This window comes from Aspergillus clavatus, genomic scaffold (genome assembly GCF_000002715.2).
Source record: "Aspergillus clavatus NRRL 1 1099423829799 genomic scaffold, whole genome shotgun sequence".
NCBI classification, from domain to species: Eukaryota; Fungi; Ascomycota; class Eurotiomycetes; order Eurotiales; family Aspergillaceae; genus Aspergillus; species Aspergillus clavatus.
Window position 1 is genome coordinate 704,246 of NW_001517100.1, and position 15,380 is coordinate 719,625.

General features: G+C 52.6%; 8 protein-coding genes across 8 annotated transcripts; 4 read left to right on the forward strand and 4 right to left on the reverse strand.

Moving 5' to 3' along the window:
- Nucleotides 1–1,562: 1,562 nt before the first annotated feature.
- ACLA_067000 (putative protein kinase) lies at nt 1,563–3,036 on the forward strand (the record flags this gene model as incomplete). The annotated part of the gene is made up of 3 exons (XM_001272489.1): nt 1,563–2,100; nt 2,165–2,912; nt 2,985–3,036. 3 exons carry the CDS (start codon nt 1,563–1,565, stop codon nt 3,034–3,036), a joined length of 1,338 nt encoding a protein of 445 aa, XP_001272490.1.
- Nucleotides 3,037–3,657: 621 nt separating this feature from the next.
- ACLA_067010 (high affinity methionine permease) lies at nt 3,658–5,792 on the forward strand (the record flags this gene model as incomplete). The annotated part of the gene is made up of 9 exons (XM_001272490.1): nt 3,658–3,886; nt 3,933–4,172; nt 4,221–4,316; nt 4,369–4,444; nt 4,494–4,680; nt 4,727–4,995; nt 5,048–5,184; nt 5,236–5,488; nt 5,543–5,792. 9 exons carry the CDS (start codon nt 3,658–3,660, stop codon nt 5,790–5,792), a joined length of 1,737 nt encoding a protein of 578 aa, XP_001272491.1.
- Nucleotides 5,793–5,847: 55 nt separating this feature from the next.
- Nucleotides 5,848–6,963, reverse strand: ACLA_067020 (DUF3431 domain-containing protein; the record flags this gene model as incomplete). The annotated part of the gene is made up of 1 exon (XM_001272491.1): nt 5,848–6,963. The coding sequence occupies one exon, from the start codon at nt 6,961–6,963 to the stop codon at nt 5,848–5,850; it is 1,116 nt and encodes a 371-aa protein (XP_001272492.1).
- Nucleotides 6,964–7,635: 672 nt separating this feature from the next.
- ACLA_067030 (DJ-1/PfpI family protein) lies at nt 7,636–8,569 on the forward strand (the record flags this gene model as incomplete). Its single annotated transcript, XM_001272492.1, has 5 exons — nt 7,636–7,711; nt 7,768–7,988; nt 8,046–8,161; nt 8,214–8,395; nt 8,445–8,569. The coding sequence occupies 5 exons, from the start codon at nt 7,636–7,638 to the stop codon at nt 8,567–8,569; spliced, it is 720 nt and encodes a 239-aa protein (XP_001272493.1).
- Nucleotides 8,570–8,693: 124 nt separating this feature from the next.
- On the reverse strand, nt 8,694–9,789 carry ACLA_067040 (putative aldo-keto reductase (AKR13); the record flags this gene model as incomplete). The annotated part of the gene is made up of 2 exons (XM_001272493.1): nt 8,694–9,571; nt 9,621–9,789. The coding sequence occupies 2 exons, from the start codon at nt 9,787–9,789 to the stop codon at nt 8,694–8,696; spliced, it is 1,047 nt and encodes a 348-aa protein (XP_001272494.1).
- Nucleotides 9,790–10,145: 356 nt separating this feature from the next.
- ACLA_067050 (uncharacterized protein) lies at nt 10,146–10,538 on the reverse strand (the record flags this gene model as incomplete). Its single annotated transcript, XM_001272494.1, has 1 exon — nt 10,146–10,538. One exon carries the CDS (start codon nt 10,536–10,538, stop codon nt 10,146–10,148), a length of 393 nt encoding a protein of 130 aa, XP_001272495.1.
- A 1,409-nt stretch (nt 10,539–11,947) lies between these two features.
- On the forward strand, nt 11,948–13,094 carry ACLA_067060 (uncharacterized protein; the record flags this gene model as incomplete). Its single annotated transcript, XM_001272495.1, has 2 exons — nt 11,948–12,122; nt 12,205–13,094. The coding sequence occupies 2 exons, from the start codon at nt 11,948–11,950 to the stop codon at nt 13,092–13,094; spliced, it is 1,065 nt and encodes a 354-aa protein (XP_001272496.1).
- Nucleotides 13,095–13,534: 440 nt separating this feature from the next.
- Nucleotides 13,535–15,220, reverse strand: ACLA_067070 (Ankyrin repeat protein; the record flags this gene model as incomplete). Its single annotated transcript, XM_001272496.1, has 2 exons — nt 13,535–15,054; nt 15,118–15,220. 2 exons carry the CDS (start codon nt 15,218–15,220, stop codon nt 13,535–13,537), a joined length of 1,623 nt encoding a protein of 540 aa, XP_001272497.1.
- Nucleotides 15,221–15,380: the final 160 nt, after the last annotated feature.

Genomic DNA, 15,380 nt, shown 5'->3' on the forward strand with positions numbered 1-15,380 from the left:
AAAGCTCTGGATTATGGCCGCCGCGTGGCATACGGCGCTCTCTTGGCTCTGCAAGACGAGTAGGCACTGCTCCTCCGAGTCCTCGGCCGTAATGGACGTAGAGATGACCCTCAAACTCATACCTCACTCGATCTCTGCCCATATAGACAGTGATATGCGGATCGGCCCTGACATATCTCTGGCGGCCTTGGCTCCGAGTACGGGTTGTTCTGTGATCTAGTGCTCTGTCCCTTCGATTAAAAAAAATGGGACACGCATCATATATCCCGAAGAAGGCTTACCTGATCCAGACGACTGTCGAGCCTACAATTCGACAAGCTTCACGACATACGGCCTCGATGCCCGCCTCCCGATCCTCGTCGTCAATTGCTGAACGGAGCCAGAGTATCTTTGTAACCGAGTTGCCTTGTCAGTTGGATATTTCAGACGACAGACTCGCGACTTCCAGGGGGGTCAAGTGCTGTTAAAAAGGGGGGTTGCGCAACCTTACCCAGGGATCATCGATAGTACCGCTTCCTATCTCTCGGTAAATCTCCATGTGAGGGTCTACAGCTCTTGCCATCGTAATTGGGTTGAGAGGTGGTCTTTCTGGTGAATGTGAATCGATGTCGATAATCTATTTAGTCCCTAGGCTCAGGGCCTTCTTTATATGTTTGAGGCATGGGAGTCAGTACTCATGGCTGAGATGATAGCCATCACAGTGCGGCTCAGGAATCCTCGACTCTGGGCTAACCATTGGCCATAGGTTTCTTGATATTTAGTCCGTACTCATTCCTTGTGGGTACATGACAAGCGCGCGCGATGCTAGGGGCTCTATATGGGGATGTCCTTGTATGTTGAACTCCATCTAGCACTATCGTTTGTACAATAAGCACCAATCCAGTCGCTGGTGGCTTGCAGGGTAGCTAGCAATCACACTTGCCAGGGCTTTGGATCACAGCCCGCCGCCTGGTCTAACCTCATTAGCCTTGTTCGAACTTCGCTCAGTCGCTCGTCTTGCGTTTTCTGGTAACATAGTCTGTCTGGACTCTGGAGGCGAGGTAGCCCGGGTATGGCTCCAGTCTAGGTTCCCAGCGAATCAAAGCCCTAACTAACACATCTCAGAGATCCTTGGGCGCTAAGTAGTACTATTGTGGCAGCCGCCGCAGCCCTGGACAACCTGAAAACCACCAAGATTTGAATAGTTTTTGCCTCATTAACGTGCTCGACTTCGAGCCCATGCTATCTATGGCGTCACTACTCTTCTACTTAACGAAGAGTGCACAAGTTCAAGTGAGCCTCAATCTCTCCTTCCGAGTGGGATGGTGTGTCTCTTTGGCCCAGTCTCGTTCCCACGACCGCTTGGTTTGATAATCCTGTTCCGCTGGTGCCCCGCCCCGCCTCTCGATTTGTAAACGCACATCTTCTCATCGAGACCACACAAGACAAGACCATGCTCTGAACCCCGGGACTGTTTACTCCATCAAGAGCAGGTAATTGAGAAAGTACAAGTGCAAGAGTTCCGGCGATTAGGCCCTTCCTCGTCGCGTCCACCTGGCTTCTTTGGACCTCCAGCGCACAGAATGTCTACAAACGCAGACTCGGAGGTTGAGAGCGATCAGTATGACCCCCCATTGAACGAGCTTTACATTGACGAGGCTCCATTTGGACTAGAGAAGACTTGGGATTATGAGCCTGGTGGCCATCATCCCGTTCATCTGGGTGACCAGCTAGGCCGGGACGGACAGTATCGAATCATCCACAAGCTCGGCAGTGGTGGATTCGCTAACGTCTGGCTGGCCCAAACGATACAAGAAGGTGTCCCAAAGTACCATGCGTTGAAGATCCTTATGGCAGATTATTCGAAGGATGATTGCGCTGAACTGCGCGTCAACAAGCTCCAAAATCTCGGGCTGGAAAGCCATATATCCCTGCCTCTGGACCAGTTCCAAATAAGTGGACCAAATGGATCGCACTTGTGCTTTGTCTATCCTGTCGCTGGGCCACGCGTGTCCTGTATCGCACAGGATTTTGAGGATCCGGACAAGACCCTGCGCAAGGTGGCGCATCAAGCGGTCGCAGTTATGGCCACGTTGCATGAACATGGTATCTGTCATGGAGGTATTCCATGCCATTGCAAGCTCTACAATTCGTTGACTGCCATACGCTGACGCCTTCCATCCAGACTTCACGCCTTCAAACATCCTCCTACGAGTGGATGGCTTGGATGGTTTGGCGGAGCATGAAGTCTTCAAAATTCTGGGAGAACCCTTGACAGTCAAGGTGTTCACCGGAGCAGGAGAGACTCCATCCGATCCGACCGCGCCGCAGTATCTTGTTCGTCCAGTGAATTTTCACAAAGTCCCATTGCCTTATATTACGGATCAAGTTCTTCTGATCGACTTCGGTGAATGCTATGAGATTTCGAATCCACCGGAAGAACTCGGCATCCCCGAGAGTTATAGGGCCCCGGAAATCGTGCTGGAGAACAAACCAGGAGTTGGCTGCGATCTCTGGGCGCTCGGCTGCACCTTGTTTGAGATACGAACGGGGCGGAAGCTCTTTTCGTCGTTCGATGAAAATATCGACGATCTCATTCGGAGTATGGTCTTGCTTCTTGGGGTTCTCCCTGAACCTTGGTGGTCAACAACCTGGAAGCATCGCAAACGTTGGTTTGAGGATGAGCCTGACTCTGAAGGTCGGGCCGTTAGATCTAATGGAAAGCCAGACAGGCCACATGTGGCTCGATCAATTGAACGGGCCTTGAGCCTCGGGCTTAGATATAGCGATTTGGGTCCCGGCGATGAGTTTCGGCGAGAGATTTCTAGAGAGGAGATTGAACTGTTGGGCGATTTACTCCGAAAGATCCTACAGTATGAGCCTAGCCGTCGGTTGACAGCAGCTGAGGCCCAAGACCACGAGTGGTTCCGCATGTGAGACAAAGGATTAGACTTTAGACAAGCGAGCTTGCGTGGTTTCTGGATCTTGTGCTTTAATACGTGTAGCGTCGAGTCGATCTCTGACCGGATGCACGAGCGCGATGGCCGCTTCAAGTGAGTTTATGCTTATTCCAGTACCGTGGCCAATATCAAGCGAGCTATTTATCATCATCTCATTGGTCTTACTTAATTGCTTTTGCTTTTTTCTGGCTGATGCTCAAGAATCGTGCGCATGGCGACAGCAGTTTCGCGAACTGACCCCTCATGCTGCCATCATTCCCTGCAATCGTGCAATCGCCACTTTGCCGACCAAACACAACCACGTTGTAGTGATAAAATCCTTCAGGAAACGATCTTCGCGGTATGCGGCCTTGAATTTGAAGAATACAGGCAAGGTTAACCTGTTCGCAATCTTCCCCTGTGAGAGGCGGTAAATCAGGGCTTGCTGGCCGGTAGAATCTGTCTGACTTTTGTATAGCTTCAACAGCTGGTTCTCTCCGATAGCTATCACGACGTTTCTAGGTTTTCATTATGCGAAGCAGAACGCCTCGTCATATCCTTCCAAGATGCCGAGCTCTGGCCCTAATCAATGTGGATAGAGTACACTATCACGTCATTGTGCGAGGTGATGAGCACCGTCGCTGTTACACTTCCAAATGCTTAAATAGACCACGAGCTCTCCTATCTATGGCTCGCAAATCCGCACGCTCTCCGCCGGTTTTTATTCTCTCGATTGACAATGGGCTTCATCACCAACCCCAAGGATGGACAATCCGACGACTCCAGCATCAACAGCAGCGAGCTGCAGTACACGGCGCAGGCCGGTGCTAATTCCTCCCTCCCGACATACCAGGAGGCCAGTGGTGCCCCTATCGAGGTCAACTCGCCGCTGGGATACTCTGTCGGGTGGGTGACCGTCATCTTTCTGAACCTGAGCAAGATGATCGGGACGGGTGTTTTCTCAACCCGTACGTGCTCCGCCCCCGTTTAGCATCATGCGTTGACTTTTTGCAGCCGCGGCTGTCTTCAAAGGGGCCGGCTCCGTGGGCCTCGCCTTGTTCTACTGGGTCATTGGGTTCTTCATGGCAGGAAGCTCGCTGGCCGTGTACCTGGAATTCTCCTCGTACTTCCCCAGTCGCTCCGGGTCGGAGGTGGTGTATCTCGAGCAGTCCTATCCGCGACCCAAGTACTTCTTCCCAACAGTATTTGCGATGCAGTCGGTGCTGTTCTCGTTCAGCAGCAGCAATGCCATTGGTATGACTTTCCCACCGATTCTCGGGGACTTTTGGCTGACTTGTGTAGTGTTGGCACAGTATCTCTTTCGACTTGCCGAGGCCGAATCCACGCCGTGGAAACTGAAGGGAGTTGCCGTTGCGTCCTACACCGTTGCCGTCTTAGGTATATATCCTCGCATATGATACGGTGGACGCGCTGATAAATGATGGTTCAGTGCTGGCATTCAATACAAAGTGGTCTCTACGGGTGTCCAATGCCATTGGCTTTGTCAAATTGGTCACTCTGATCTTGTACGTCTCTCATGATCCACTACTAATGGCAACAAACTTACATGTACAGTATTGCCATCACCGGCTTGGTTGTCCTCGGCGGCAAGACGTCCATCAAAGACCCCAAGGCCAACTTCCGCAATGCGTTCGAAGGCAGCCACCAGGCCTCGGTGTATGGAGCGACAAACGCCCTGGTGAAGGTGGCTTTCTCGTACGCAGGGTTCGAGAATGCATTCAACGTGGTGAACGAAGTCAAGGTACGAGAGTCGTCCCGAATCCGAAGATTGCAGACTGATCCGATAGAACCCCGTCAAAACCCTCCGCTGGAGCGCTCCGATCTCCCTACTGCTTGTGGCCACCCTGTACATTCTCGCCAATATCGCCTACTTCTCCGCTGTCACGAAGGACGAGATCCTCAATTCTAAGGTCGTCGCCGCAAGTATCTTCTTCCAAAAGGTGTTCGGAACGAGCGGTGCATCTCGCGCATTGAACATCCTGATCTGCCTGAGTGCGTTTGGAAATCTGCTTGCGGTGCTCATCGGACAATCGCGACTTCTCAGAGAGTGTGGACGGTATTTTGTCCTTGTATCCGTCTACTTGACCTCCCGTTGACAAAGTGAATAGACAAGGTGTTCTCCCGTGGACTAGGTTCTGGACCTCTACACGCCCCTTCGGCACACCCCTCGGCCCCTACGCGCTGAAATGGGCCCTAACCATCATCATGATCCTTGCTCCGCCGGCTGGTGATGCCTTCAACTTCGGTTTGCTGCCCCCTTTCCCTTGCGTGGTTTGATGCCTGCTGACGCGGATAGTCGTGGATCTTGGTGTTTATCCCGTCAACGCATTCGCCTTCCTCCTCGCGATCGGGCTCCTTCTCACCCGTCGTCACCGCACAAAGAACAATATCCCACCATCGGACTACCGCGCCTGGGACGTTGTCGTGGGCTTCTCGATCCTGTCGAACGTTTACATGCTTGTGGCCCCGTGGTATCCGCCCGCCACCGGTGCGAATGGTGGAGATGTGAGTTTCTGGTACGCGACGTATTGTGCTGTTGGGTTGGGAATGTAAGTTTCTTCTTCACGTCTCCTTGGTCGTTGGACGATGGCTGACCGCAGCAGTATCGGTCTTTGTGGGGTGTACTACTATGTCTGGATCAAGGTGCTGCCTCGCTACGGAGGATACGTGTACCGGCAGACTATCCTGAACATGGATGATGGGGCCACGGCGCATCAGCTCGTCAAAGTCCCCAAGGACCAAGTCGCCAAATGGGACGCCGAGCATGATGCTACAGGCCGGGAGAAGGAGCCGGAGGCAATCAGCAGCGCCGTGGACATCAAAGTCAGCACCAAGCATGAAATCGGTGTCTAGCGTCTGGCGTTCTTGGGTATATATATACAATGCAATCTAGCTATGTCGTTCATCATCAAGCATATCTATGCGTCTCCTCCCAGTCAGCTGGTAGTTTCAATCCCTTGGGCAGCGAGTATTCATCCACGCAGCTCCCGGGACTCAAGCAGCGCAGGTTACACCTCCCATACAAGCGACAATAGCAGGCCTCGGCGCTCGGACAGGCCCGCGCATTCAGCTGCTGTAAATCCACCCCCGACGTTAACGGATGGTTGCCGTCTGCGTACCCGAGGAAGAGAATGTGCCAGATGTACGATAAAATCCGTCCCGCAACTCGATCATCCGCCGGAGCCGCTCCTCGTCGACTCGGTCGTCCCATCCCATCGAGTAACCACTGCCGTAGCGCGACGTACTCCTCCTTGCTATGTCGATGGATTTTCTCCCGCGCGACGACGAACTGCGCACAGCACTGTGCTCGCACCGCATCATTCCGGCCCAGTTTCGCCTGCACGAATGTCTCCCGGTTGTGGTCCCCGAACAGCACCGCCAGTGCACGCGGGAGAGCTGTATCCGATGCCGCACGTGCGCTCCAGGGCTCCAGCACTGACCGCAAAGTATTTTCCAGACTTCCCTGCGGTGCGGCAGACGGGGGGCATGTGCTGATGCTCCAGTCGCAGCGGAGGTTGTGGTATCCGTCTTGCTGCAGGGCGGCGGGGACATTGAGAGCGGATAGAAGCGCGGCGTTATCGTAAATGGGGTGATCGTTGTGCCAGGCGAAGCGGGATCCGTGCACGAAGACGGCGCCGGCGGCGGGAATGTGCTCGTAGTTGTCTATGAGGAAGGTGAGATACGCCATGGCCTCATGCCCGCGGTTTGCCGGGACTTGAAGGGTTGTAGCCCGAGGGTCTGGGGCGTCGACGGTGTAGATGCAGAGATGGTAGGAGGAGGAGAGGCCATGGAGCCAGGATGGATCACCATCAGCGGTGACTCGAGAGACCACCAGCGCAGGCTTTGTGGATTTCTGAAGACCAGGACACACCCCCCTTGATTCCGGGACGGCGGAGGCGGATCGATAACGGATTCGAGTCCAAGGGAAGGACTTATTGGAGGAAGGGCGGTTAAGATACAGAAGGAGAGCGATGGCCCCCAGGACGGTCAGGTGAAAGAGCGAGCGCGATGTCTTGCGTCTCATGATGAATTGAGGCTACATAGTGAGTGAGGATGATTATTGTGCAAAGGTTGGAAAGGAGATCGAGCGTGAAGAGGGAAGAAGACATGGTGTGTCATATCCGGCATCCGAGCGATCCGCCATTCTCCGCGTCGCCCATGGTACAGAACTAGGGCCTAGGGCCTATAATATCATCCCCTGTGGTCTTAATTGAACATGCGTCCTCAGCACATAGTTCCCACTTGTAGGGATTTTATCCATTGAACCCCTTCGTTGCACCCACAGCATGTCTTTAGTTGGCCTCAATTCATGCTGAGTGTTTGATCATCGCTAGAGACACAAGCTCAGGCGAAGCCTTTTCCGACCCAGATGGCGTTCTCTGATTGGTCACTTCTTTAGAGCGTAATCTATGGCAGCGGATCATTCAGATCATTGTGAATTGCCAATAATGCTACAGAGTAATTAATGAATGGTACGGGTAGACGTCTCGATTGGGGTACGTAAGTGGATATTCGACATCAATAACCGCGATGGAGAGCTCAAGGACAACGACCAGCTAGACTTACTCAGCCAGTGCTCTCGTTGATGTCACGACTATACCCGAATCCACCCTCCTACGAGGGCATAAAGAGAGCATTTCTGCACTGATCCATGCGTTGAGGAACACACCCTATCTTCAATCAATCAGCCAAAAAAATGCCTGTACCACGTAGAGCCTTGATCGCCGTCTCCTCAGCCCATGCGCCTCTCTACCCGGACGGTAAAGAAACTGGTACGTTTCATTTAAAGAAAAAGAAAAAGTGCATTCGGTTGCTAACTGGGCGATAGGCCTCTTCATTACCGAAGCTCTGCACCCGTTCAAGGTCTTCAAAAAGGCGGGCTTTGAAGTCGCCCTGGTCTCCGAGACCGGTCATTACCAGCCCGATTGGCTGTCGCTACAGAAAGAATGGCTTCCGGAGGAGGATCGAGCCATTTGGGAGGACCATGCGAGTGAATTCCGCTCAAAGCTCGACGATCTGCTGAGCCCGAGTAAAGTGGATGCGAATAACGTAGGTGGTCGAGTTCCTCACACACACAATGATCACTGCCACTGATGGTCGGACAAGTATGGCCTGTTCTTTGCTTCTGCCGGTCATGCCTCCTTGATTGATTACCCAGACGCAAGGGGCCTGCAACAGATCGCTACTCAGATCTACAAGGACGGCGGTATCGTCAGCTCAGTGTATGTCTCATCAATGATTTCGGAGTGGGCTTACGTGACTAACCTTTGATAGCTGCCATGGCGGAGCGATCTTCCCTGGCATCATCGACACTACCACCGGCAAGCCTATCATCGCAGGTCGCCGAGTCACCGGCTTTACCACCAAGGGTGAGGAAGAAGAAGGTGTCCTAGACACCATCAAGAGCTGGAATCGCCCCACTATTGAAAAGTCCGCTGCCGATTGTGGAGCGACATGTAAGTGCCAGATCCATTGAGCTTCTGTATCATGTCTAATGACCCGCAGATGTCTCTCCTCCTGGACCATGGGATGCCTTCACCATCACAGACGGACGCATTGTGACTGGTGCCAACCCAGCCAGTGCAACGGTCACGGCTGAGGCTGCCGTGGCTGCTTTTGACAAGTTGTAAATGAATAATCGGGATAGTGCTGAGTAGTCCGTCTAGATTTGCTATGTAGAATTAATAATTATTCGTCCCCGAAGTATTGCGGCTGGGCACCTCCTAGAGCTTAATACACACCTCCCCCAAAGAGTTATTTGTCCTCATCAGCTATAGAATCCAGCGCAGGAGTATCCGCAAACAACGTGGCGGCACGAGCTCCATCATACCGGGTCCCTGCAACTTCGGCCGCATCGCAGGCCAAACGAACCTCTCGCTCCTCCTCATCTGACAACTCAATCTCCAGACTGCCCAGATTCTCCTTCAACCGATCAACTTTGACAGTCCCTGGGATAGGAAAGACATCATCCCCCTGGGCCATCAGCCACGCCAGCGTCAGCTGCGACACCGTGACCTTCTTCCTGTCCGCAACTTCCTTGAGCTTCTGTACCAACTCCAGATTTTTGTGGAAATTCTCCCGGCTGAATCGCGGCAAGATTCGACGGACATCGCCCTCTGCCAGGTCGTCCGGTGAGGTGAGCGTGCCGCTCAGAAACCCACGGCTGAGCGGGGAGTATGCCACGACCGCGACACCCAACTCCCGCGCCGTCTCAAGCACCTTGTACTGGGGGCTCTCGATGTCCAGCGCAAAGGGGGAATACTCCATCTGCACGGCGGTGATGGGATGCACTTTGTGCGCGCGACGGAGGGAATCGGCGCTGCACTCGCTCAGGCCGAGGTACTTAATCTTCCCTTCGTTTTTGAGCTGCACCATGGCCTCGATCGTCTTTTCGATGGGTGTTTTGCGGTCAATCCGGTGGCAGTAGTAGAGGTCTATCGTTTCGATGCCGAGCCTTGAGAGAGAGCGCTCACATGCCGCCCGAACGTATTCGGGCGAGCCATCGACATACCAGTCCCCGTCGGTGTTCTGCCGGTTGGCGAATTTGGTCACAAGGAAGACGTCCTGGCGCTTAGAGGGGTTGGCCTTGAACCACTTCCCGAGGAGCTCCTCACTGTCGCCGTAAATATCGGCTAATAGGGTCAGAACGTAGAAGATATGTTGAGATGGAGAGGAACATACCACTGTCCCAGAAAGTCTCGCCGAGCTCATAGGCTGCATCCAGCAGGGCGAGTCGCTCGCTGTCTGGCTTGGCCGGGCCATAGAAGGAGCTAAGACCCATGAGGCCGAATCCCAATCGGGAGACCTGAGGGCCATTGGCGCCAAGAGGACGGGTAGGGAGCCTGGTCATGATTGTTAGATATTGCAATGCTAGGAGCTTTGTGGTGCTCTATGGTGAGTGTTGTGCCTCTGGACGACCATGGCCACGACCACTACTTATATTCTGAAGATATCAGGTTAGAGGACACAGTGGTATGAGGAATGCCCATTGACATCCTTTCTTGATTAGAAATAGATCCCGCGTGGTATGCGGATTTTATATTGGATGACACTCTTATGTCCGTTAACAGCGGGAACAGGTAGAATTGAGAGTATGGAAGCTCAAACAGCATACCCATTGAGTATAGAGCTATGGAAGCTCAGGATTTTTGAACATAGCCCCCCGAATCCAGTAGGAAGACTCGACTAGCAACACTAGCCAGCCTGCTATGCTAATGGCCCAGTCCACTGAACATCCAAGGCCTTTCGGACTTTAGCACCTGACCCCTGCAGCCGAGACACAGGCTCGTATAAAAAGACATATCGGATGTATGGCTTTCCGTGCTCCTCTCCCCATTTATTCATCACAGTAGCACATACTGCATGTTTCAGCCGCCGTTCTGACGCTGTCTTGCCGTCCAATCCAAGACCACTCACGCGGACGAGGAGACTCCACCCTCCGGCCGGAACACCCACGGGTAAACCATGAAGCTCGGGATGAACCACGTCCCGGCGCGCTTGGAGCTCCACTAAACCCGTAGCAAGCGCCTCCCGGGACCGCTCAAGGGCAATGGCAACAGCTTCCTGGGCGATCCCTACTGGTACGACCTCGCTCGCCATGGACCCTGCGGCAATGTCCGCACGCGATTAATGAGCCCGCGATAGGTCGGATCTGTCAATATCACCTCGGCGCCCTCCTCGGCGGTAGCGAGCAACACGTTGAGAATCCCAGACAGTCCAGCAGCGGAGGTGACGCAGTGGTGCTTTTCATACGGCATTCCGGATAGCTGTGAGACGTGTTGAGTAGCTACTTCCTTGAGACGGTCTTTTGCCGGCAAGGGAAGATAACTGTTGTTCTGATCCTCTTGGGTAGCTCACGCAGTGTATGCCAAACAGAGCCTCTGGGTCAAGAGGGATGTCGACTTCCAGATTTTCCAATCATGGAAAGTCGTCATTCGCTGCATCTGCGATCCGGGCCATCTGGTCCACACCAATACCCTGAATATGGTTCAGGCGACGGGGACGAGAGTGAGGCCTATTGACGATGTATCGGTCTCTTAAAATAGGAATATCCGACGCTGAATGAATGGGCGTGGATAGGATAGTCAAGTTGAGCTCTTCCATCACCCCGTACTGCAATTGAGTGATTCTTGTATACTTCTGCTGATATGCAGCGCCATCTCAAGCCGTGCTTGTGCCGGTCGATTGTTGATGTGGCGACAGATACAGCTACAAGATCACCAATTATAGGCAGAAGTGGCAAGGTCAATTGTTCCGACAGACTGGAAGTACAGCAATAGTGTGTTGATCGATGCAAGGTCAGTGGTAGAGTTTGAACAATGAACCATCAGTCATGACCAAGAACGAGGCCAATGCGATATACTTCCACTCTATACAAGAATGGTGCTAATCTGAATATAGGAACAACATCACTTTAGTAATTGTAATTCCAAGCAGATGCCTTGTTATTCATCTAGAGGGGAGTCGCGAGCAATCGAGGTAGGGCCGACAACGTATCCAAAAGTCGGTTATAACAAGCCTCATTATCATTAACCCATAGAGTAATCAGACTGATATCTGACCGTCAATGCAAGGCCCAACTGTTGGCTACCTTGAAAAGAAAAAGCCCGAATTGCTGGCCCCCAACACTGCTCCTTTCTTTTTTGTCCGAAGTGCAATTTTTGACCCCAAACAGAACGGGCCATTGAGATTCCAACACCTCAGCCTTGAACCCAGGTTATACTGTTGGATGTAGCAGATTTCACAGCATCTTGACCGGGAAGGCACTGCCTCAAAGCAATCCAACCAACACAAATGAAACCAACAGGTCCAAGATATAGGGCCAAATTCCATGTTGGAGGCCTGTCCTCTCCAGCCACCGTTGTCCATCCATAAAAAGGGCACATCCACCCTCCTACCTGGCAGGCTAGATCCTACTGAGAAACATTCTATGCCTTGTTCCCTCGGAAGCACTCTAAAGATCGACAGTCGTGAACCTCCAATACCTACCGCCGGACAAAGTCTACAAGATGCGATACTCGTGGCCAAACATTGTTTTGGCGCTGGCCATCAGCGGCCTACCCTCAGCCATTCTGGGACGAGCTATACCGGACTCCCTTGACAATGCCCCCGCATGTGTCGGTGATGAGTGCCCAGGTGAGGAACATGCGCTGGAAACAACACCGTTCGATTTGAAGACCACAGGTATTAACAAGCCGGATAGACAGTTTTCTGCCTCGAGGGGTTCCATTCCGCCCCTGGAGAGGAGAGCCCGATCCCGTCCCAGGGCCTGACAACCGGCCAGGTAATAAGGCTCCGGGGTCTCATCCGGATGGGCCTCCTGTTATCCCAAAGCCTGATTCCAATCCAAATGGGATGACGCAGGTGTTGCCAATGGACAAATACAAGGAGAATGGGGACAAGGCCAGAGGGGAACTCGACAACGCAATCAAGCAAAAGACCCCGGATACAACGGTCAAGCCTGAAGGCAATTTGCAGGGGCAGGGCACATACGCCAACATCAAGGACGGGTATAACGTCAAGCAGGACTTTCCCAAGGGAGATCGTGACTGGCCGGAGCTGTCAGCCGTCATGAAGAACGACCCGGAATTGGGGTATGTCGGTTCCGCGAACTTCAGGGAACGGATCATCCAGTCCAAAGCGACAAAGGATGAAACAGCGGTCACCAACGACTGTGCGTTTGACCACCAGAATGGGGTGATTGTCGCCCTGCGCAATTTCGCCCAGAATGACCACTGGCCGACCAAGCCCAAAGACCCCCATCGACTGCCCTTCTCAGAATTGACCTTCCAGTCCCTGAAAGACAGTGCGCCGAGGAAGATTGGCAAACCCTCCACGTATGACCCCAAAAACCTCAAATTGGTCATCCGGCGGGATGTACAAAATGAAGGAACGAGAGCAATCGTGGCGCAAGCACACAGTGATAATGGTATTCCCATGACCCAGCGAGGTGTCTTTGAGCTTGATTCAAAGGATCCCAAGATATCTGAGTCCTTCAGAGCATTGAGCGGGGCCGACAATGTCAAAGGGGTTTATTACATGTTGAAAGACCATCATCAGGAAATTGGGGATAAAACCATCAAGAAGATCTACACCTACCCTCGGGAGATGGAGGGCTCAAACAAGAAGCTGACTCTGGCTCTTGTCCTTGGATAGTCAACGCCGGCTATCATAACACACTATAAGCATCAGGAGGGGCTTTGGCCGGTGTTTAGAGTACGATGGGTTGAATTGAAATGGCTATGGCTCACTCGGATTCCTTTCTTTATAGTTTTTGATTTGCGTCTCGTCTCGCTCACCAAGTATGATCTGTTGCGTTTCCGTTTTAGGTGATTTTTTACAGTGGATTTATATTGCTTTGGAAAACCTTTCTCTTTCTCCAATGCGTAGTTCTATTAAGTAGAAACCAGATAGGTATTTTGGAAGCTCGCCGAGCTCAACTGCTATTCGATCATAATACTTGTATACTACTAACTGGGGACATCGTTCTATCATCCGGACGGATACTCCAAATTGAGATGGAATGTTAACATTGCAATTCACTAACGGAACATGATATCTATCTTATTACACCACAATAATGACAAAAGCCTGTCTCAGTACTTGCCAATCCACCTGCAGGTCCTTTCATCAACCAAAAACCCGCTGCATACCAGCCTCGGCTCATCCAAGGGATACTCGTCACTGTCAGGCATGGCCTTATCTTCTCCTCCCAGCTGCAACAGGAGATTGTAAACATGGAAGCGCCCCATGCTCCACGCTTGGAAAACCGCATCGCAGCGAAGATCCTCGTCATTGGGGGAGACACCAGCTTCCACCAACACCCGCACAGTCTGCGCACAGCCCCTTATGGCGCTCATCACCAAAGCAGAGTTCCCCTCTGTGTCAGGGGCCGTGGGATGAAGACGTCTATTCATGTCAAACCCCTGCTGCAGCAGGATCCTCAGCAAATGATCCTGGGCTCCATCTGTCGCCGACCGAAAGGCAGCACATGGATCGCCGCCGTATTCGAGGAGAGTGAGAACGGCTTCCTCATGTCCTCGCGACGCGGCTACGCGAACGGCAGAACCTTCGTAGCCAACGTCGCAGGCCACATCGGCGCCGTGTTCTAGGAGCAGGCGAATGACGGGTGTATGGCCATGCCGGGCAGCCATCTGCAGGGGGGAGGCGCTGTATAGCGCGGGATTCACAAGTTGAGCATTTACATCAGCTCCATTTTCGAGCATCATGCGTACGACCGGTTCGCGCCCATGATATGCAGCCTCCCACAACACGACCTTCCTCAGTTCCGGTTGAGCATCCCATGTTGTACCGTATGCCTGCAGAAGTGCCATGAGGATATCTGCATGGCCCCCGCGCGCAGCAGCGAGGAAGACTCGAAACCATTCATTTCGACAAGATTCAAGCTTGTACTCCGGACGCAAGAGGAGATGAACAATCTCCGTGTGGCCTGCAAGCGCAGCAGCCCGGAGGGAACTTCCATTCGAACTCCGGTAGACTCTACGGCAATAACGGTCAAGAAAGGCATTCCAAGGCCGGCCATCGTACTGCACCGCGTCGCGACCGGATAGTGAATGAGGATCGGCGCCACTTTCCAGAAGATATTTCACCACCGCTGTGTGGCCCCATGCGCAAGCAATCTGTAATGGTCGACCGAGATACGCACTTTCTGTGTTAACCATCCACGAGGAAGGAACGGTGCCAGCGTTCAAGAGACTTTTGACCAAAGAAAGGTTTCCCAGGCTGATTGAAGCGCAAAATATGTTGTGGAAAGCTTCCGCTTCACTGAGGGTTTGGCTACCTTCTTCTTCGAGATAACCAAATGGATGGTCTTGCGAGCGTAGATGTTGGGCGACAGCCTCGCTGATTATTTCATGGTTACGGCATCTTGATTCTTGTTGCACCGAGATTTGCATACCATCCAATGCGTCAATGATTTTGGATAATGCGCATAGAACATGGTTCCGGTGGGGATTGGACTTGGACTTGGCCAGCACCAGTCTTCCCATCGCCGGTGGAGGTAAACCTGAAGAACGCGTCTGTACATCATCGGGATCCAGAAAATCAATGACTTGACGAACAAAGACTGCGTGCAAAATAGCCACATCAAACCTTCCTGCAAAGATGCATTGTCAGTCGCCAAAACGAGGACCAAAGACAGAGGAAGGTTGGGACGTACTGCTGACGCTGCGCAGTCGAACTGCTTTGCAGTTGCCGATGATGAGGACCAAGTGCTCAACGATGAGAGCAAAGATCTCCTCCGGGAGTTGAATGAGATCCATGATGAATGCCTTCGGGGGGAATGATATTGGACAAGACTATGAAAGGACAGCGGGTGCTGGAACTTGACAACAAATGAATGTTTTTTGACTGGCGGGTAAGCTTCAGGAACCCCCATAGAGAGTAACCGAGACCTCAGATAAAGGTGTCCATAACAATCGA